Here is a 23,092-nt window from a genome sequence, read left to right on the forward strand (position 1 = left end):
CGGGTCATCGGGTCCACCAATCACCGCGAAATATGTTAATGATATGCTAAGGATGCTTGCTATGTCATGCACTGACCACTGGGAGCAGAAGCTCTGACCAGTACATTAGCTTGCTGCTGGGGTCCTGCTGATTGAGACCGAGCTAGATGGGCCAGACATGCCCTGGAGCCCTCCCACACACGGTCCCTCCCTGGCTGGCCAACCTCCTGCATCCCTCCCTGGCCCTGATCATGCACTGATGGGGCCCCTCACCCTGGCCTGTGCCCTCTCACAATCCGGGACCACTCAGGGGATGTCAGAGAGCTGGTTTCAGCCAGATCCCGCAGGCCAGGCTGAGGGAATCCACTCTTGCATGGATTTGTGCACCAGGCCTCTAGTAAAGTAACAACAGAGATAGAAACTCACGGTGAAAGTATGAGCAGGAGGTAGCAGTAAATAAGAGAGGTCAACAAAAAATTATAGAGCCTAGGAATGTGATAACTGACAGCAAGCCAGAGAAGACTGAAACCTATGTGTGGGAGTGAAACCATCCATAAAAGAGACCAGTCTTTGCCATTGAAACCCAGGAAGGCCCAGAAATTGGGAGGACTGGTAGGCAGTTTGGATAAGGAGCAGTGTGGCATATATCCTTTCCCCTACCTAGATGAAGCCTGCAGCAGCCGAGTCAGAGTGAACTGAGATACAAGACATAGCTGAGGACACCGAAAGTACACTCACATGGAAGCCCAATCCCACTTCTCCCACTCAGCTATATGGCTTCAGACAGGAGGAAGAGGATTTCCCTATAGCAAATGGCCCCTCAAAAAAAGACCCTCAAACATTGGCAGCTGGGTCCTAGTAGAAAAGCAGAGAAGCCTATCCTTTGGCAGGCTGTATCCATTGGCACAGAGCTTCCAATGAGTTCCCCAGAGTCCCCCGCGCCCCATCATCAATATGAGCCAGATTTGAGAAAAACCTCTACTCCAAAAAAAAAACAAAACAAAAAAAACACACACACACAGAAAATGAAAATTTTGAGAAACGGGGATGATGCAAGGTGTGGAAGAGGACTTTGACAAACACAGAGTTAGGATGTTGCACCATGAAAAAAGAACCATGTGACACACTCATTCCCTTCTGGCCTTGTCTCCATGCTTATCACCAATTTGCATAGCAAATGTTTTACATATTTTTCTTGTTTATTGCCTGTCTCCTCACTAAAATATAAACCTATGAGATAACTGAAATTTTTTATGCTATTTCTGAAATATAGTGGCAACCATACTTTGGTAAAAACTGCTGTTTGAATTTTAGCTTTGCTATCTGACTTCGGCCTTTGATTACTTGCTGAGGAGTGGGAAATTACTGACCTTGCCTGGAGGGTAGAAAGTTACTCCTCCCTCCCCCTCCTGGACCTGAAGGCCAAATCAACAGTCTGGGTTAGTCAAGGCTAAAAGAACAGAACGAACCAAGAAGGGAGATTAGGCCATCTGGCCGATACATACAACCGCAAGGTTAAGCAATATAGAAACCAGTCAGCTCCAGCCCCGTGGACCTCCACCCCCCTTTTTTGAAATGTATATAAAAAGCTGGATTTGTAACTGCTGGCTGCTGTCTCTGCCTGCTCCATCCTGGCGGCGGCAGCCCAGATTCAAATCTGTAATAAATTTGTTATTTGACTCCGCAATTGGCTATTTGGAGTTGTTTCCCGGGTAGGGGTCTCTGCCTCTTGGGCGGTCTCTTCTCCATTCAACAATTTCTAGCACCTGAAACAATGCCTGGCATATAGTAAATACTTCAAAAGCATACACTGAATAAATGGATTCTCTAAATAAGAAACATTAAGGAAAAATGACTCTCAGAGACAACCAAGATGGCAGCACAGATAAACACCTATACTTGCTGCCCCTCACAACCACATCTAGACTCCAACTCACAGAAAAAATAAATATCATCCAGAACCACAGGAAAACTGGTTGAGTGGAAGTTCTACAACTAGAGGGAAAGAAAAAAAGCACATTGAGACTGGTAGGAGGTGCAGAAGTACATAGGTATGGAGGCTCAAGCAAAACAGGCTGGCAACTGGGTGTTCTGTTTCTTTTTTCAGTCAGGAGGGAGATACAAGCTCCCGATTGCTCTGAACTCCAGTTCTGGGTGAGACTCTGAGAACCCAGACTCATACGGGGAGAAACTGGACTGTCTGGCACCAGGCAAGAATGCAAGAAAGGCTTTCTCTCAGAGGTGCTTACAGTGATCATTGTTCCTGCACGGGGCCGCAGGACACGGAGACCCAAGGATCTCTTCAAGGCAGGGCTGACTGGAAGCCATTGCTTTTTGCTCCACCCTGGTGATTCCCTGAGACCCCGCCTCACCCAATTTACACCCCCCAGTCAAGCTGTGTGCAGCAGCTCTTCCATATGGATGGCCTGTCATTTTGCAACTTAAAATCTAAGAAACTGCAGCTGGGTCAGAGAGCTCCAAAGCCTCCAAAAGAAGGCTTAAGGCCATGGTGGCAAACTGCAGCTATAGAGCCATATGCGGTTCTTTGGCCCCTTGAGTGTGGCTCTTCCACAAAATACCATGGCCTGGGCAAGTCTATTTTGAAGAAATGGCATTAGAAGAAGTTTAAGTTTAAAAAAAATTTGGCTCTCAAAAGAAATTTCAATCGTGGTACTGTTGATATTTGGCTCTGTTGACTAAGGAGTTTGCCAACCACTGGCCTAAGCCCTACAGCAGCAGCCTGCATTGTTTCACAGCTGGGCCTCGTCTGGGCACTTCCAAACCACAAAGAGGAGGAATATGCAGTGAAATGAGAAGCAGCCTGTATTTAGGAATGTTGGTTTGAAAAGAATGAGAAGATATAAAATAGTCTTCTCGGTGTCTAGTGGATGTAGGACTATAGTAGGGAGATGCTGAGTGCCAATTTAAGATTGGCGGCCATACCCAGTATCACCCAGTCTATTAATACCTCTTCCTGTATATGACTCAAATTTATTCCTTCTCTGCACACCAAGTGCCAGTAAACACAGGGTTATACCCTTCCTCTTTCATCTGGATGACTACAGCACCCACCTTTTAAGAATCCTATTTGTGTTGCTAACCTTCCCCATATGCCTTATTTATTTACTTTTACTTTTTAATCCTAACCTGAGGATTAGGGTTAAATCAATTTTATTGATTTTAGAAACGGAGAGAAACCTGCAATGTGAGAGTGAAACACTGATCAACTGCCTCACCCCTGACTGGGGATCAAACTGGCAATCTGGATACGTGCTCTGACCGGGAATGGAACCCACAACCTTTCGGTGCAAGGAACACTTCAAACAACAGCTGTTATGCCCAGACTTCGTGATCCCCAAGGACCACCAGGGAGCCGAGTCTGATGCAATAAACAAAAGAGCCTTTTCCATGCTAGCAGTGGCTCTGTCCCACTCACGGCAGCAACATGGCAGATGAGAGCGAATTTCGCCCAGTCCAGGGGTTTTACTCTGGTCGGTGGTGACGTCACTGCCTCGGCTAACCCTGATTGGTTGGGTGAGGGCTAGGGTTCAGTTACAGAATGGAGGATAACTCCACCCTGCCCCACAGTGGAGTCAGGAGCCCATCCTCACCCACCCTGCCCTCTCAGAGCCACACTGGCCAGGTCCCATATGCCATTTTTAAAAGAATGTGACAAGTCACTTCTCTGCCTAACATCCTCCAATAACTGATTCCCTGAGCATTCAGAGGAAGGCAGCTAGGGTTCCTGTGAGCTGGCCTATCCCCTCACTTGACAATACCAAAATGGCACCTCTGGGTTTTCATCACACCCTCAGGCACCCTCCCCACCTATACCACTGCACTCCTCTCCAGGAATCGGCTCTCACCTACAGCCAACCCTCTTGTCTTCCCACTTCTAGTCCAGAAACATGCCCCCGGCACATCCTCAGAGAGGATGTGAGGATCAGAGAGGATTTTATATCCTGTTGGCTCTTTCAGATGTGGGTTGGATGGGCCTCATTACTGATGTCTGCATATCTGGGACTGCAACTTTGCAGAGACAATGAATGATGGCTTGTTAATCAGAGAAATGTAAGCTACAAACTCCCTCAGGCATGTTGGTGGGTGATAGCCTGAGGAGATCATGAAAACAGGTAAAATCAAAGATGTTACATAGGAGAAAACAGCCTACTATTTTAAAAACAGGGGGTGATCTCCTTAGACATTCAATGTTTTATTTGCATGATTAACTGTCACATTTCCAATAGCGCATCAAACATCAAGAATAAGATTATTTCAAGGAAATCTTCTGGATGGACCCTCCTGCTCTCCAGTCTGCAGCTCAAATGTCCACCATATCCAGCAGTGCAGAGAGATGGAGCTCTGAGGCAATTTCTTCTTCCCTTGAGCTTCGGATCAGCCTTTCCAGGTGCTTCAGCCGTTCAGTCAAAGATGTACCTGTTGCCTCTGACAATTGCCATTGTTCCCCTGTCCTTTCGTGCTGTGTAAATAGAAAGAAACTAAAAATAGTCTTGTGCTATCCATAACTAAGACACATTCTCTTTAAAGGCACTAGATTGGGCTCATGTTAGAATCTTGTCTGGGGCATGCTGCACTCAACAAACTCCCCTCTTCACATCTATCATAGATCCTTCCAGCCTCTTCCAGCACATATACATACACCTGGCATCATCTGCACATGAACTGTTGTTCTGATGATTCTACCATGAACTTTCAGCATCAGTCATTTTTTTAAGAATAATTTTAGGAGCTACAAGTCACCTGAAACTCCCACCTTTGGATATTCAGTTTGTTTCCCTGTTTATGCAGTATAATTAATGCTACAATGAATAAAAATACATAAATTTTTGTCATGTACAGTAATTCCTTTAGGGCAGAATTATTAAGTGAAAGGTTGCATATATTTTTAAGTTGTCTGCCAATCTGATAAACAGAAACAGTATGTCTTAATTTACTTTCCCTCCCCATTAAAGACTTCCTAATGCCAGCCCAAGAACATACCTTTTACCTGCCCAGCATTAACGAACTATGATTAAAACTCTGGTTCTGCTTCTTCTACCACTGAAGCAAAGATAGTGAGGTAGAGAGATCGTAAACTTTGGAGCAAGTCAGGTCTGGGCCCGAGCGAAGGCGGTGCCCGCAGCAAGGGGAAGGAAGACCCATTCGTGCACGAATCTCCATGCGTCGGGCCTCTAGTTCTAATATAAATGCCAAATGTACTCTCTTCTCACCTGTGGGCTAGTAGTTGTGGATGTTTTAATCACAGGTTGGATAGTCTGAGGAAGAGACACCAGAGTCTGAGGAAGGTAGAGGGGAAGGGAAGTTGATTCTGTAAATGTTCCCGAGTCTTCAGACAACCACTGCTGAAGTTGATCTTCAAATCTGAAACATTTGAACATTAGGAAGCAAAAAATTAACTATCATTCACTTCTTCTCTACCTATATACTTTACATTGTTTAAAGCTCTGCTTTTTACTAAGTATAGAATTAAGTTATGACATCAATTGAGAAAATTATTTAAATAATTATTATCAGCCCTAGCCAGTGCTCAGTAGTAAAAGCATTGGCCCGAGCACTGAAAGGTCGCAGTTCGGTTCCAGTCAAGGGCACTTACCTCGATTGCAGCCTTCATCCCAGGCCCCAGCTGGGGCATATGCAGGAGGCAACCAATCGATGTGGCTCACATCGATATTTGTTTCTCTGTCTCTCTTTCTCCCTTCCACTCTGCCTTCCTCAGATGAAAATTAACAACAAAATTTAATATTGTCCTGGCCGGTTTGCTCAGTTGGTAAAGCGTTGGTCCAAGGATGGAAGGGTCCTGGGTTAGATTCTCAGTCAGCAGCACATACCTTGATCACAGGCTCCATCCCAGGCCAGGCCAAGACTTGTATGGAGACAGCCAATCAATGTGTGTCTCTCACATTGATGTGTCCCCCCCCACCGCCACCCCTCTCTCTTCCTTTCTTCCCTCCCTTCCATTCTCTCTAAAGATCAATGGGAAAATATCCTCAGCTGAGGGTTAAAAAAAAAAAAGTCTTCTCTTTAATTTATACATCCAACTTATACTTAATGAGAAAGGTGGCATTTAGCCAAACACAATTGTTTTTGTGTTACTCAACATTATTCATAATTCTCTTTTATTTTCTCTGGCTTATTTTGGATTTTTGTGTCTATAATTAATTCTTATATCTTGATGTAATGTCTAAAAGTATAGATTGCTACTTACCATTTTAAATTAACTCATAATAATATCCTACTGCCACCGAACATTCTAGAGTTGTCCACTCCATACAACTGTTGCTTCAAGAAAAGCAATCTGATCCAACTGTTTAAATCACACATGTCAAACACAAGGCCCGCGGGCCAAATCCGGCCCGCCAGGCCTTGCAATGTGGCCCGCACGGCGCTGTCATCACTGCACTCCGCTGCGTTCCATCACAATGACACGCGGTGACATAGGAGGCTTGTGATCTCGCCGGCCACCTCGCGGGCCAACGTACTTGCTATCTATTACGCATGCGCATAGATAACAAGTCACGGGAGATTCAGGAGGCGTGACCTATAGTCCAGGCATCCGATGTGGTTGTGCGAGTGGCAGAGCAGAGGCGAGAGTGAGTGTGCGGGCATAAAAAATACACAGCAGAAGCTGCCAGTTCCTGGCATAAAGTGCAGGCATAAAAATCGCAACAGAATCTGCTATCTGTACCCAGCCAGGCATTTATTGACTGACTTTTTTTTCTCCACTCCATCTGCCAAATCAAGCTCTCCCTGTGCAGTTTTCAACTTTTTCCTTCTAACGCAGATTTCCAATAAACTACATCTTTTACTGCCAATATTGATCCCAAAATGTCCAGGAAAAGAAAAGTTGACAGTAAAGGCAGACAATTTAATGACAAATGGGAAAAGGAATACATGTTTTTGCTTAGAGAGGGCAAACCAGTGTGTATATTGTGTTATGAGACAGTGTCGGTGATGAAAGAGTACAATATACGTCGTCATTTTGACACCAAACATAATGTTAAGTATGGCAAATATACTTTGGAAGAAAAGCATAAAATTGTTAAAGAACTAAAAGGCAAACTACAATCACAGCAGAAAATGTTTACAAAGGCTACAGCGAAAAATGATGCTGCAGTGAAAGCAAGCTTTATAGTGGCTGAAGAAATTGCCCGTACTTCAAGGTGTTTTTCAGAGGGTGCCTTTTTGAAGCAATGCATGCTAAAAGTGTGTGAGCAAGTGTGCCCAGACCAGATACAGAGTTTTCAAAATGTCAGTTTGTCAAGAAACACCATTGCAGATAGAGTTCAAGAACTCTCAGGAAATCTATCATCACAGCTGGCCGAACAGGCATGCAGTTATCTCGCTTTTTCACTTGCTATCGATGAAAGCACAGACAACACTGATACAGCGCAGCTGTCCATCTTTATACGTGCTACGAAGACCGACCTCTCTGTCACTGAGGAACTTTTGGATGTAGCTGCCATGCATGGGACGACGACTGGTAGAGATATATTTGAGGCTGTGGAGAAATCTATAAATAATTTTAAATTACCCTGGGAAAAGTTGGTGGGGCTAACTACCGATGGCGCACCTTCAATGTGCGGAGAAAAGAAAGGCTTGGTTGTACTAATGAAGGAAAGAATGCAAAAAAGTCACTGCCACACACCCTTGATTACTTATCATTGTATTATCCACCAAGAGGCTATGTGTGGAAAAGTTCTGGACATGAATGACATAATGACCACAGTCATTAAAACTATTAACTTTATACGGGCACGTGGCCTGAATCATCGCCAGTTCCAGCAGTTTTTACAGGAGGTGGGTGCAGAGCATGGAGACGTGCCATACCACACAGAAGTAAGATGGCTGAGCAAGAGCGCAGTCCTCAAAAGATTTTTTGAGCTCAGAGAACAAATTGCTCTTTTCATGGAAAGTAAAGGAAACCCCTTGCCTGAACTGTCGGATCCCGCCTGGCTATGTGATTTTGCTATGATGTGTGACATATGCGAGCATCTCGCCCAACTGAATCTGAAGCTGCAGGGACGCAAACAAGTCATCACGAAGATGTCTGACATGATCACAGCATTCCAGCGTAAACTTCAACTATGGAAGTCCCAACTGGAACAGGACAATCTTGCCCACTTTCCCGTTTGTTTGAGTATCTCAACCACTATTTCTGGTACTTTTCCTTGCAGTCGGCTGGCTACCAAAGTTAGCCGTTTACTAAGTGAATTTGAGCGGCGCTTCTCTGACTTTAGAACACAGCACTCAGGCTTTGACATCTTTGCCAATCCTTTTACAGTTGATGTCAACAATGTGCCCCATCACCTTCAGATGGAGATAATCGAGCTTCAGTCTGACAGTGGCCTGAAATCAAGGTTTCAGGATGTTGAAATTGAGGACTTCTACCCTCTACTGCCCCCTGACTCAATGCCAGAGCTCCGACCTCATGCTGCCCGTATTCTATCCATGTTTGGGAGCACCTATCTTTGTGAACAGATGTTTTCAATAATGAATCTGATCAAAAGCAAGCACAGATCACGCATTACCGATGACAACCTCCATGCTGTTTTGCGGGTTGCTACAGCCCAAGAAATAAAACCGAACATTGACTCATTGATCCGGGGAAAACGGTGTCAGACATCTAGCCAGAAAACAAAACAATGAGCATTTTAGGTACATTCCAATATTACCGTTTTGCTTGATACCAATATTACTGTTTTGCTTGATAGCATGTGAGTTGGTTAACAGCACTGTTAAGGAAAAGATTGTTCGACTCATTTTAAATTCACATTTCTGGTTAACATTGTCAGTTTATGACTGTTCAGTAAACCATTCGGCCCGCGATTTAGGCTGGATTTTAGATTTTGGCCCCTTCTCTGATTGAGTTCGACACCCCTACATTAGAGGGAACTCTCCCCCGAGGAAGGGTGTGGGCGCTTCTGGGACCAACAGCAGATGCCCCTTTCACCGGCCCCTCCCATCACATTCAAATCCCATGTCTTTCTCACCCCAAGAAACCCTGTGTGCTGGTCCTGAGCCACTATCTTTTTGTTGTGGTTGCTCATCCTCACCCGAGGATATTTTTCCATTGGTTTTTAGAGCGTGGGAGAGAGAGGGAGGACAGAGAGACAGAAACACAGATGTGACAGAGTCACATGGATGGGTTGCCTCCGCCATGCTCCTCGACCATGGGCCAGGATTGAGCCTGCAACAGAGGTAAGTGCCCTTGACCAGAATCAAACCTGAGACCCTTCCGTCCGAAGGCCCATGCTCCAACCACACGGTCAAACCAACTAGGGCTCTTAAACATTTTTATTGCCTCCATTAAATTGATGTAGCAACAATGATTATGTTATTAAGGAAAAGTAGTCTTTCAGAGGTAAGTTTCCACTGCGAGTTAACATTTTCCCAAAGAAAGGGTGTAAAGTTGAACGAAGAAAAGCTATTATGACTCCAGACACAATTTCCCAGCGTAATACTCAAAATCTGGTCACTGGAAAGAAGATCATTTGAATTCAGGACTTCAATGATTTCCCCAGGTCAGAGACCTGGCTTTTTAATCGGGTTGAGGCAAATGTTTTCCTCTGAAAGAACTGGAGATGCACCTGCTCATCTTCAGGCAGCTGCTCTTCTTCCCTGAAAAGGAAGCTGGTGAGCCCGGACGGCCCGGGACAGGGCCCAGGGCCACGAGAGCAGCAGGAGGAAGGCCACATGTGCAAAACCGCGGGCCCGGACGGGTGCTGGGCAGGCAGTGGCCAGGGCAGTGGGGCTTCCAGGCATTGCCTGCTGTCTGGGAGGACAGGGGGCCAGGGGAGTCGTGTGGGGCTGCCATCCGTCCAGGAGGCGGCAAGAGAAACGGCAGGTGGAGGTGGTGTTGGGGTGGGGCCTCGGGGGACACCAGGCCTGAGTTTTATTCTCATCAGAGCTTTTGGTGACTCCTCACAGGTACAAGCCCGTGGAGGCTGTGAGTATGGGAGCCGCTCATCCTCATAACCTCATAAGTCAAAGGCAAACCCAGGTCCCTGGTTTTCCATTCTGAGCCCCAAGTCCATGCACACGGAACCAGGAAGCTTTAAACAAGCCAGAAGGGAACTGAGAGGTTTACCACACAAGAAGCGTCACCCCGAAATCTGGCTCCCACTTCAGCTCAGAGAAAACGAGGGTGTGAGGGTCATAGCAGCCACTCAAGTGCCTTGGGCATCACACCTGCCTGGTCAGCTTCCGGGGCAGTGACTGGCAGACTGGGTGCTCAGCTGTCCCTGGCACCCAGCGATGTCCCTCGGTGGCAATCACAAGCCACTAACAACCCCTATTCTTTGTCATGCTTGTGCATACCCACCGAGCGCTGGATGGCCATGGTAAAGAGGCAGGCCTAGCCTCGCTGTCCCTGGCTGTCACCTCCCCGTCCAACAGACAGGAGACACAGGCAGAGCCACCCTGGGGGAGAGGCCAGCCCCGGCAGGAGGCAGATAAGGCACAACTGCTGAAACTATTATTGGTCAAGAAAGCCCTCCCAGCATGCCCCTGGCAGGCCCGGTCCCTGGACCCCCTCCGGAAGTGGGGAGTGAGGCAGTGAGGGGCAGGGCTCCCGGGCACCCATGTCCCGGCAAGATGCTCCAGTCTTACTCAGCACCCCCACAGGACGCCTGTGCCCGCCACCCTCCAGCCAGGCACCCGGAGGCCCCTCTCAGGGGTGGCCAGCGAGGGCACTTTCGGGGTACAGGCGGGAGAAGCGGCCGAGGGCCCAGATGGGGAAGACGTTCCTGTAGCTGGTGTAGCTGATGGCGCAGGACTTGTTGAAGACCCCGGCGATGTTTTCCTGAAAGGACACAGGGACTTAAGCTCAGAGGCTCCATCATGTAGGCAAGGGGTTCCCTGACCCGAGAGCCCCGGTGGAGAGCTGGGCAGCTTGTGGGGAGAGTCAGCGAGCAGCGCCCCAGCGGCAGCCCTCCCCCCACATCCCAGCTCTCGGACCCTCCCGCAGCAGCCTCCTGCCTGGTCGCCAGCCCTGACCCCAGACTCAACCTCACAGGATCTTGGGACCCCATGCCCACAAGGATCAGCAGTGAGGGGCCCATCAGGCAGAGCCCAGGGCTTCCTCCGCCCAACGCCTCCCAGCATCACCAGCCCTGCGCCTCAAGCCAGCGCTTAGATGTGTTTTCAACACAGGCCACTCGTGAGTGATGGCTCTGAATCAATCCCCGAAGCTAAGCCCCGCCCCTGAGCACCCCGTGGGAGACACAGGGCCGGGAGGGGATGGGAAACTGGGGTGTCATCTGCACACCTGGGGCCAATCACCATTGGGGAGCTGTCTTCTGAGCAGACACTTGACTCCTCTCTCCTGGGCCTCTACATCAGGATGCCTGTGGAAGAAGAGGCAGTGAACACACCCTCACCCTCTGTGGATGAGACGGCCACTGGCTGCAGCCAAAACCTGGCCCTCACCCTCCACAGCCCAGCGCAGGGCAAAGACGTGAAAACCTAACCCGCCGTGCACAAAGTATAGGCACCACGAGGGACAACCAGTGCACCTCGGGCCCTCACTGCAAGCAGAGGATGCAGTGAGTGTGGGGGCGCGCAGGCCAGGTGGGCAGCGCCCGAACCTGGGCAATGAGGAGCCCTGCCTGCTCCAGACCTGCTGCTCAGGCCCTGCCCCGAGGCGCTGCTCTTCTGCACCCCCAGGAGAGGAGGAGGCCACGCCTGGTGCCGCCCTGCCCACCGGGGCTCAGGCCGCCTGAGAGCCACAGAAGCCACAGGCGCTAATCCTCACTCATCATCAAACTCAGCTGTGGGCGGCAGACTGGGGGCCGGTCCCTGACCCTGTCCCCTGCCCAACACTAACCTGGTCTAGCTGGTATGGGGTTTTAGTAAGATTCCCTAAATGGCCCCGAACCAACAAGGCAGCACAGACTGGGATACTGTGCACGCCCATGTGTGCATACAGGGGCATGTTACGTGTGCATGGGTGTGTGCACCCATGTTTGCATGTCTGAACATGTACACCTCTGTGTGTACACCTGCCTGTGCACACACATGGCTGAGCTCCACTGTGGTAACAGGGAGGACCACGGAGTGCAGCTGTGGGTAGTGAGCCTCTCTGCAGGAACCCGCTGGCTCAGACAGACCTACAACTGTAGACAAGGAGCCCTCCTCCCGTTCCTGCTCTCGGAGCTCCGCTGCCCACATCCCACCCAAGTCGCCGAGGTCAGTGTCCTTCCTTTGCCTGCCCCCACCTGACGGCCATCAGCCCCATCAGGGCCCAGCACGTGTTGTGGATCTGGGACTGGGCGCTCTGCACGTAACGCCGCTGCTCACAGGACTCGAAGTCCTCCCCCCAGCCTCCGTCCGCCATCTGCTTGGACAGCAGGAAGTCGCAGGCCTGGGCGACCTCTGCACAGGCAGTCCTGCGGAGACACCAGACACGAGACACCGTCACACAGTGGAGGTCCCAGGCCCCTGGGTTCTCACCCTGGCCGGGCCTCCTTAGGGCTGTGGGGCGGGGGGCCGCACTTGAGGTCACCCCACCATGGATAAAGTGAAAAGCTTTGTAGCTGCGGGCAACCTCATTGCCATGACTGAGAGGGCAGGGAGGAACGAGGATGAGCTCCCAACTCCGCCCCGCAGGGCGGAGTTATCCCTAGCGCTCAACCAACCAATCAGGCTTAGCCGAGGCAGTGACATCACCACGGACCGGAGTAAAACCCCTGGACTGGGAGAAATTCGCTCTCTTCTGCCATGCTGCCGGCGTGAGTGGGAGGAGCCCATTGCTAGCATGGAAAAGGCTCTTTTGTTTATTGCATCGGACTTGGCTCCCTGGTGGTCCTTGGGGATCACAAAGTCTGGGCGTAACATATGGGGGAATTCGTCCGGGATCCCCAGCCAGGAACATTAGGGAAACCCCAGTCCGGAGAGCCTGACTGGCCGCGGTAGGTGTGTGCGCGCTCTGGAGGGACGTAAAACCCCTCATGGAATTGGTGCCCGAAGACGCCTGGTGGACACACCGTGAAGGCCACGGGCAGGAGGATCAGAAGACGTTCTGACCTCCCTGGAGGGCCCTAGAGGGACCCTCATGGGGAGAGGAATGAATCCTCTCCAGTACGAGGTGAGCGGCGTGAGCCGTTGCCTCACCTGTGGAAAGTGAGCCTTTCCCAGGTCTGAGTTTGGTATCTGCGGGCGACATGGCGCCCCAGGATGGAGCCGGTGAAGTGTGGCCGGCGTGGCGGTGCGGGGCCCCCTGGCGGCGTTGTGTCGGAGGGGGTGCTCCCGCGGGGCTCAGTCTGCGCGTTGGAGCGCGGCTGGGCAGTGGTGGCCTTGCTCGGGGAGCAGGCACCTGGGTTAATTTGCTGGCTACCTGGAGAAGGGGAGGCGGAGCCGGGAAGCCGCTGGGGCGACCCGTGCTTTCTCTCCGGGGGCCGCCTGAGTAGCGTGGCTGGGGCTGCAGTGGCAGCAGCCTCGCTCCGGGGGCCTGGGCCCTGGTGGCCTGGGCCGGCATGGAGGCATCAGGTCCCTGGCAACATCGGGTCCTGGAGAAGAGCTCAAGGGCGAATATCTGCACTCAGTAAAGTGAAAAGGCCAGTTCAAAACGAGTGCGCATAGTTTTGGGCTGTGCTTAAAACTTTTCTGTGTACAGAATGAGCCAGAATGAGCTTTAAAAATAGTGAAGATAACCAGGAGATAAACTAAAACTAGTTTCCCAAGTCATTGTAAGCAGCTTTTGAAATTCCCAGCCGCGAAGTAGAAACTAGATGGTAATGGCTGAGAGTCTTCAGGTAAAGAATGTGTTCATTTGCATTTGAATGCTGCTCCAGCAGCAGGGAGTGGCAGGTGATTGGTGGTGAAGCAACCCAGATGGCCTTGCTTACAATGGTTCCTCTTCCTTGTCATTAGTATCAGCTAAGCAGAGTCATATAGCTACTTAAGTATGAATTGTGATTGACCTATGATTTTCTGACATTGTCTTAAATCCTAGTAAACTGCCTCTGGTGTGGAGAGGTCTAGGGGAGGCCGGAGAGAGCAAGACTATTAGCTCTTCTACAAAGAGATTATTCAGTGGTTTGTTTGAACTTCAGAAAAAATTTTGAGATCTGAAAAAACTGTATGATTAGATCTGTTGCTGAAACTTTACCCTAAGTAAGCAGGATGTGTTAGAACTGTAATGTTATATTTGACTTGCCAGCTTTAAAAGCTCAAAGTATAAATTGAATTAGGAAAAGTTAATTGCAGTAACTAGATGCCTAGAATATGGCAGGCTAAACTGTATTATATGTGTTTAGAATAAGCAGTAATGATCAAAGATCTCAAGGGTTGATTTATTCTCATTTGTCAGATGAAAAAGTATGTAATGCTTACACTTAAAAAAATTGTTTTAAGTCAGTTTTTCTGAAGTAATGTTTAATGTAACATGAAACTTTTATATTTGATTTGTTTTGTTTTGCTTTTCTCATGTGCCATTGTTGTTGAATTTGGGCTTGTACCTGCATCTTGTATTTTGTTTAAACTTTGGGAATCATTTTTGGTTTCAGTCATGTGTATCTACTTTATAGGTTTAAGTAGACTTCATCACAAAGGTTTATAATTTATTTAGAATTGTGTGAAAACAATTATTTGTATGATTTAACCCCCCGAGACTGCTTGGACAATTTTCACCGATGTTCTGCGGGGGGGAGTAGAGGGGGCTTAGAAATGCAGATAGATCTGTAACTGTAGGAAAAATGTGACATTTTAAAATTCAAGCTGTCAGAGGCCTGGGAACAGGTACTGGACCTGCTCCCTCCTCCCTTGCCTTTTCTTTAAAATTTGAGGCATGGTTATGTATTTTTGGAAGATAAGATTTTATAAAAGTTATAAAGATAATGTCCTGACAGGTTAGCTAGGAGAGGCAAGCCTGTTAGTTTCCTGATGGGCATTGGGGCACCCTATTTAGTCTTGAGAGAGCCAATAGGACCCGTACATCAGCCCAGGAAGCCACCGGACAAACTGCCTGTTTTCCTTGGACATCAAGAAGGACTGTGGTCCTCGGAAGGAACACGTACTGGGGGAATGCAGCTGTTGAACTGGTCCAAAGTGGAACAACGGGTCTTTGAGGAGCTAAAGAAGGCTCTCATCTCAGCAGCTGCCCTAGCCTTGCCGGACGTCACAGAGCCCTTCCACCTCTATGTGAGTAAGAGGCATTGCCAAAGGGGTTCTCACTCAGACTCTAGGTCCCTGGAAGAGACCTGTTGCCTATCTGTCTAAGAGAATGGACCCTGTGGCAGCAGGGTGGCCAGCGTGCTCCCAGGCAGTGGCCACCACAGCACTGCTGGTGAAGGAGGCAGATAAGCAGACTCTGGGCCAGGAGCTAAGCTTTTCTCCTGGACCAGCCCTGTGTCCGGTTTCATAAGACTCTGGCCATCAACCCTGCCAGCCTGCTTCCAGATGATGATGGAGGAACCCATTCATGACTGCACAGAGGTAACAGATGACAAGGTACTGTTTGCGGATGGGACCTGATATGCAGGAGCAGTGGTAGTTACCCTGGACCACACCATTTGGGCACAGTTCCAGAACTTTTGGCCTTAATCCAGGCCCTTTGATGGAGACACTGTGCCATCCACAGAGAAAAGAGGGTTACCAACTGCAGCCAGAAGGAATTGGCTGAACAGAAGCAAGCCACTGAAGGACCAGATGGTTGATGGACCCTCCAGATGACAAGACTGTTGGTTCCAGAGGCTCTGGGTCAGAGTTGCCCGGTGACACCAGGTTAAGTGTCACCAAGACTTCTGAACTTCTGTGAGGCAGAGTTGCTAGAAGTACTGTCTGTGCACAGGTAAATGCTAAGCAAGGTAAGGGGGACCCCCTGGGAATTCGGGTCCCAGGGAACCTCCCCAGGAGAGCACTGGTAGGTGGATTTCAGAGATTAAACCATCAGCATTAAGGTCTATTTTTATAGACACTTCAGATTAGGTTGAGGTATACCCCACTATCAGATAACAGCCCCACCTTGGTAGCTAAGGTATCTCAGAGTATAGCTCTAGCCTTAGGAAAGGTAAGTGCGACTCGGGAGGAAGGGGGTTTAACTAAATGTGTCTTAGAATTGGTGAAAATTGGACCAACCCCTTGTCCTTTGCCCTCTTGAGGGCCAGGTGTACCCCTTACTGGGACAAGTTTCCCCTTTTTGGGAGGGGATCATGTATGGTAACCATTTCCTTGCTCAAGTCCTTACAGGCTCTGCAGTTTGCTTGTTCCAGATGTAATGCCAGTGCCCACCGCAGACCCTGTGGCCCCGGAACTCAATGTGGGTAAAGAAATTCACTGCCCAAGGACTCAAAGAGATGCTGCACTGGTATCCTGAGCACGCCCACTGCTGTTGAAGTAGATGGCACCCAGACCTGACTACATGACTCCCAGCTCCTGCATGGCCTGGATCCTGGCAACTACAGGCCAGGAGGAGAACTAATGCCTGCAGGAGGGGAACTGGACTTCAGTGAGGACAATACTGATGGGAACTGTGGTACTAAGGGTCTTGATAACTGTATTTGTTGTTTATGCTGAAAAGAAGTAGGCTGAGTCAATGATTTGACTAGGCACATTAGACAAGGGGGGAATGAGAGGGCAGGGCAGGGCGAGGATGAGCTCCCAACTCCGCCCCGCAGGGCGGAGTTATCCCTAGCCCTCAACCAACCAATCAGGGTTAGCCGAGGCAGTGACATCACCACGGACCGGAGTAAAACCCCTGGACTGGGAGAAGTTCATGCTCTTCCACCATGCTGCCGGCATGAGTGGGAGGAGCCCATGCTAGCATGGAAAAGGCTCTTTTGTTTATTGCATCGGACTCGGCTCCCTGGTGGTCCTTGGGGATCACGAAGTCTGGGCATAACAATGACCACCCCATGAACACCCACCCAGCTAAACAGAATTGGGTGAGGTCTCTGGACACAGCTCGGACTGAGGCCTCTGCCTTCCCCTCAACACAACCCAGAAAGTATCCTGGCCTGTACCCACTCCCACTGTTTAAAAAATGTAAAAACACCCCCAACATCAAAGGAAGATACTCCGCAGCAAAGCCTCACACTGAGAAGACCCCTTCCCACCAGGGGCAAATGCCCGCACTCACCCATCGCGGTAAATGTGCCCCATGCAGGCGAAAGCTTCCAGCCCGAACCAGGTGCCGTAGGTAAAGCAAACGCCCCAGGAGCTGGAGGGAGACACGGGGACGGAGGGTCAGATGCCCAGGCCTCACTCCGCGGATGTGAGAGGACGGGCACGTCCAGCGTGGGGAGGCTGTGGTTACTTTCGAGAGAAACATCGACGTGGCCTTCACAAGCCACACCAGCTGCAGAGCTTTGGGAGGCAAACCTGCCCCCAGCCCTCGGGGGACAGCTCGTCCACTGGAACCACAAGCAAGGAAAGAAGTGAGGGGAGGATGTGAATAATCAGACGCAGCAAATAAGGCCCAGGCCACCGAGCATGCCCCACACACTGGCCAAACGCGGCCGGGGGCAGGCCCAGCATCCACAAGGGACAAGGTCCACCAGGAATCTGTGGCCGGCAGCCTCCTCCTGCCAGGACCTCTGGCGTAGCACACGCGCACGGTGAGCGCAGCCGTGTCCGGGGCCCACACGTCTCACTCACCCTTCCCAGGAGCCGTCGGCCCTCTGCGTCTTACGACAGTACTCCAGGCCCTGCTCGAGGGTCTCCCTGCAACACAAGAGGACGGTCCAATGAACGTTCCAGCAAAACAGCCATTTGCTCAGTTCTACCCATTCTACAGTCAAAAAAAAAAAAAAAAAAGCATGGTGTCCCTTTAAAAAATAGCAAAAATACACCACTTGCACACCATCCAGAACTGAAATATCATTGCTGACATGTACACATAAGGAACTGTTTGACATTGAAATTGGGTCTCAAAGGAACTGTTGGCCCAGAAAGAAGCTCACTACAGACTGATGCATATGCCTTTCAGCATAACGATTTTCGCTTGCCTCATTTTTTATTCTTATAAGTGCATTTCCAGTAGGACATGATCTCACTCATCTAGGGAAAATGGTGAACAACATAGACTGATGAACAAGAACAGACCCAGAGATAAGGAGCCATGGGTCAGGCTGTTGAACCTCAAAGGGAGGGTGGGGATAAAAGGAAGAGATCAACCAAAGGACTTGTGTGCATACATGAGCCTAACCAGTGGTCAAGGACAATAGGAGGGGAGGGCATGAGGGGGGAGAATGGGAATGGGGAGATGAGGACAAATATGTGATACCTTAATCAATAATTAATTTTTAAAAATAGTAAAAATAAACCAACAGCTCAGAAAGGAGATACCAGGTCCAAGGAGAAGCAACTATAGGATACAGAAGGGAGTTAAAGAAATGCAAGACCAAAGCAAACTGTGAGGGAGGAACCAACATTAGAAGTGGCTGCAACAGCATCAGTATCCCTGAAAACAATGTCAGTGACACGGGCGTGAGTGAATCACACAAGATGAAATTTGAAAGAGAAATTTTAAATTTGGGAAGGGAGAAAACAAAAGATTTAGAGGACAGAGAAGCTCCATCGCAAGCCTAACTGGTACTTCCGATAAAGAAACCAGTTCTCTGGAAAGGCCAGAGAGGAGGTACAAGCACAGACTGAGGTGCTGTGACCCTTGCCTTCGGGGCTCACCCGCGTCATCCGACAACTCCTGCAGAGCTGATGGGACATCACTCCTCTGACCGCATTGTGTGACATGCTGGCCTTCCTCTGGCCAGCAGAGTCCCTCTCTCTCGATTCTCTCCCCCTGCTGGTGGCCTCCAGCCAACAGTCAACAAGCAAACAGGCCCTGAGGCTGACACTGCATAGGGAATGAACACCTGCCAACAGGCACACGAGCTCAGAGATCTTCCTCAGTCAGTGCTCAGAAGAGACAGCGGTCAGGCGGTGACAGGGCCCAGCTAAGCCTGATCCCCGAACATTGTTTTAGGCCAATTTTGTAGTACTACTGTTACTCAATAACAGAAAACAAATACAGAGGTGAAGGCACAGATAAATTATGTCAGTGATAAAAAGAGTAGTATGACTACAGGTATAATAGAAATCAAAGTTAAGATAAAATGAGAAAAGTTGAGACAACACATTTGAAATTTAAACAAAATTAAACACATGACCAGGAAAATTAACTTATCAAAATGACCTCAAGAAGAAATAGAGATCCTGGATAGTCTTATAACTACTAAAGACATGAGTCAAAAATGTAAACTTTTCCCAGAAAAAGAACTCCAGGCCTAGAAATTTTATAAGTGAATTCTACTAAATTATCACAAACAAGCATTCTAATCTCACACAAACTCTTCTATGGACTAGGAAGAGGAGAAACACTCCCTAATTCATTGTAGGGATCCAGTTTTAGCTTTTCACAGCCAGAGAGGGAAGGTGAAGCACGTGCCCACAGATGTGGATGCAAGATTCTAACTAAATATTGGGAACTGAACGTGGTAAAGTCAGGTTCATTCCAGAAATGCAAAGGTGTTTTAACATTAGAAAAGTCTACAAGAGTCATCCAGGACATTAGGAGATAAATATATAATAATCTCATAGACATTGAAAAATCACTTACTAAACACAATACATGGCTCACAACGGAGGGAAAGAAACAACTTAACAAATTAGAAAAAAGAACTTTGTTACCCAGAAAAGGGGTTAACTACCAAAAACCTACAACAAATATCATTCTTAATGGAGAAATATTAGAAGCAGTCCCCTTTAAAAAACCAGGAAATACAACAAAGATGCCACTACCACTGCTTTCCGCAAAGAAAACTCCAGGTCCAGATGGAGTTTCCAAACATGTAGGGACAAAATAGCAGAAATCTCACAAATTCTTCCCCAGAACATACAAAGAAAATATGCTGTCCAGGAGACCCTGACAGAGACATTATATAATAAGGAAAATTACAGACCAGTTTCTCTTACAACCACACTTGTAAAAGTCCTAACAAAACACCTCAAATTTAACCCAACATGTAGAAAGGAAAGCTTAGGACCAAGCTGAGCTTCCACCAGATTCACCATGAACACACGACAGGGAATCGTCCCCCTCAGGAGCCAGCAGCATGTGCCTGTGACACAGCATGTCGCTCCTGAACATCCCCTGTGCCCAAAAGACAAGCACACGCATTCACAGTAGGGTGACTCATAACAAGCACGCACGGCCCCCGTGGGCCCGTGACAAACATGGGACACACGGTGTGGCACCTGCACTCGGCAGGCACGCCAATGGCCAAGAACAGTGTGGACGGCAGCTCCGCGGGCCTCAGCCCGGAGCAGGAGGCCGAGTGAAGGAAGCCAGGCCCGGGAGTCCCCACCGTGGGCCCTCGGGTGCAGGAACCCAGCAGCCACAGAACCCGGAGGGGAGGGAGCTGCTGGCAATGTGTGTGCCTCGTGCGGCCACACATTCTGTCCACTTCACGACAGTTCCTGACACCACACTGGGGGTCTGCATGCTACTCTACCCTTATCAGACTTTTCAACAAGAAGGTTTAAAAATTACATGTCGGGCCAAAGCCGGTTTGGCTCAGTGGTGGAGCGTCTGTCTGCGGACTGAAAGGTCCCAGGTTCAATTCCCCTCAAGGGCATATATATTGGTTGCAGGCACGTCCCCGGTGGGGGGTGTGCAGGAGGCAGCTGGTCAATGTTTCTCTCTCATAGACGTTTCTAGCTCTGTATCTCCTTTCCTCTCTGTAAAAAAATAAATAAAATATATTTTAAAAAAAAAATTTACATGTCGGCCCAGCCAATGTTGCTCAGCGGTTGAGCGTTGGCCTATGAACCAGGACATCACGGTTCAATTCCTGGTCAGGGCACATGCCTAGGTTATGGGCTCATTTCCCAGTGTCGGGCATGCAGGAGGCAGCCAATGGATGATTGTCTCTCATCATTGATGTTTCTACTTCTCTTTCCCTCTCCCTTCCTGGGTGAAATCAATAAAAATATATTTTTTAAAATAATATAAAAATAAAACTACATGTGGACACGGTGGAGCTGGGGGTATGGATCCTTAACATTATTAAGATGTGAAAATAACTCTCTTCTGTGTTATAACTGTGCTCCTTGAAGCCCCCAGTACATGTATCGGATATTTTCAGGGCACACGACCAGGTGTAAACCCCTCTCGTATCTAAGTGAGCTTCATTCCAGGGCCCCTTTCTATGATGGGCCTCATTAGAGGACAACAGCCCTCAATGTCATGTTGGCAGCGCCTGAGCTCTTGACCCAGCTGGTGGCACCTGTGGCTGAGTGGCGGGGCCCTTACCTGATTTCCCGCGGCCTGTGCTCCGGAAACTGCTTGTGGAAATGTTTCAGCGCCTGCATCACGGCCGAGGTGCACTCCACATACAAGTAGTCGATCATGACGTCCCCTGTGAAAGTGAAGGATCCAGGCCTGTGAGTTTCATGAACCTCAGCAATTCGTGAAGAACACGCACTGTAACGTGCAGGCCTGCAAGGCTCCTCAGGAGCCTGACCATCCCCTGAAGGAAGAGAGGAAGGTGTCACCATGACCAGCCCAGGCGACACAGCCACCAGGTGGCAGCTGCACAAGTGGCCTGGGACCCAGGAACCTAGAGCCCCATCTGCTGTGGGACAACCAGGCCAGCGGGAGGGTGGAGGAGGGAGCACACAGTAGAGCTGTACCACACCCTGGGCCATCTTTCAGTTATAGGAGGGATACAGAGGCACACAAAGGCCCTCACACACCAGAACGATGACACTCAACCCAAGCAACAGGGAGAGCGGGTACCCACCAACACCCCCCCTGCAGGAGCATCAGGAGACAGGAGTCTCCATGGAGGACAGAGCAGGAGTCGGCCCAGCTCGGGCCAGAGCCGGCTGTGACTCAGACAGAACCACAGCTTTCCGTTTACGGCAGGGGCATCACAGCCAACTGTGGAGATCAGGGAGCGTGGAACACCCTGGGGATTGGGGGTTCCTTAAAGGATCTGCCACCATCCTCCTTTGTGGGCACTGCCCCTGGCCAGGGGAAAGACCTCAGGACTCCGGTCAGCAAATACGCCTTGGGGCAGGCAGGGCCCGGGTTGTGCCCACACTCCCACAGGCCAGCCACTCACCAAAGACCTCCGAGGGGTTCAGCAGCTCCAGCAGGTACCCCCCACGCTTGGTCTCGTAGGTGGCAAATCCCCCATCGGGGTTTCTCATGCTCAGCAGCTAAAACCAGAGACCACACGTCATGAGAGCTGAGCATGCGCGAGTAGCCGAGGCTGGGTGGGTGGGCTGAGCACTCACGGAAGAGGTGAGCAGCAGAGAGCTAGTTTTCACATCAGACCCAGACTCTCAGGTGCCCTGAGCATGGGCTGCAACCTTTCCAATCAGCTACACCATAAGCAACTGTCTGGGAACACACCCTCACACAGGTATGCATTTATAAGGTATGTATGTGCTGTGGAACCACATGCCCTTCGCTGTGCGACACGCACTGAAACGGATGTGCTGAAAGGCATGTCCTCTTTTACCAGATACCCAGTGGAGACCGCCAGCCCTCCCGAAGGAGCTTCCAGACTAGAGAGAAAACAGGGCGCAGCAGCCACCCAGCCCGGCCCACCCTGCCCTCAGTGGAAGGGTGGAGGAGGGAGGGTCGGACAAGGGTCGTACACCCACTGGGAAGCGCAGGGCTGTGCCCACACCCAGCCAGGACCTCCTGCTGGCCCAGCACAGGTGCCATCAGAGGACACAGCCCTCTGGCTCACGTCTTGGCCCTGAGTGTTGGCTGGTACAGCCCCTGTGGGAAGTACCCGTGAGTGCTCAGTCCTCCGCAACACTGATGGAACCCAAGGGACCCCGGCGTGCACGGCGCCCTCAGTACCGGGGGAGCAGAGCCCACGCCCAGCAGCTCACCACAGCCACAGCATCGAAGAGCCGCTCTCGCGGGATGTGCGTGGTGACAAAAGGACACTTTTCCTGCGTCAGGAGGACAGACTTCAGGGCCTCAGCTGTGCTGTCGGGGACGATCCAGCCACAGTCCAGCGTGCTGAAGGGGAAGCCGCCCTGGAGAGCAGAGACTGTGACTGGGGAGAAGGGGGGTCACCCAAAGCCACGGCACCCTCCACACCCACGGGGAGGCACAGCCCCGAGCCACACGCAC

General features: G+C 49.9%; 1 protein-coding gene and 1 long non-coding RNA gene across 2 annotated transcripts in view; both read right to left on the reverse strand.

Moving 5' to 3' along the window:
* Window positions 1-4,173: 4,173 nt before the first annotated feature.
* LOC311616627 lies at window positions 4,174-7,192 on the reverse strand. The gene is made up of 2 exons (XR_014793961.1): window positions 5,211-7,192; window positions 4,174-4,459 (listed from the first exon to the last, which is right to left on the reverse strand). It is a non-coding gene; the product is annotated as an uncharacterized lncRNA (long non-coding RNA).
* A 2,113-nt stretch (window positions 7,193-9,305) lies between these two features.
* Window positions 9,306-23,092, reverse strand: part of LOC311616622 (lanosterol synthase-like) — a 31,080-nt gene continuing 17,293 nt past the window's right edge. The window contains exons 15-22 of the mRNA XM_084872230.1: window positions 22,846-22,995; window positions 22,062-22,158; window positions 21,248-21,353; window positions 17,593-17,658; window positions 17,075-17,155; window positions 12,216-12,386; window positions 11,267-11,345; window positions 9,306-10,801 (exon numbers count right to left, since the gene is read on the reverse strand). Of these exons, the coding sequence (XP_084728356.1) occupies window positions 10,670-10,801; window positions 11,267-11,345; window positions 12,216-12,386; window positions 17,075-17,155; window positions 17,593-17,658; window positions 21,248-21,353; window positions 22,062-22,158; window positions 22,846-22,995 (882 nt within the window). The 3' untranslated portion in view covers window positions 9,306-10,669. The remainder of the gene's footprint in view (window positions 10,802-11,266; window positions 11,346-12,215; window positions 12,387-17,074; window positions 17,156-17,592; window positions 17,659-21,247; window positions 21,354-22,061; window positions 22,159-22,845; window positions 22,996-23,092) is intronic.

Source organism: Pipistrellus hanaki, assembly GCF_964339955.1.
Source record: "Pipistrellus hanaki genome assembly, chromosome: 2".
Lineage (NCBI taxonomy): Eukaryota > Metazoa > Chordata > Mammalia > Chiroptera > Vespertilionidae > Pipistrellus > Pipistrellus hanaki.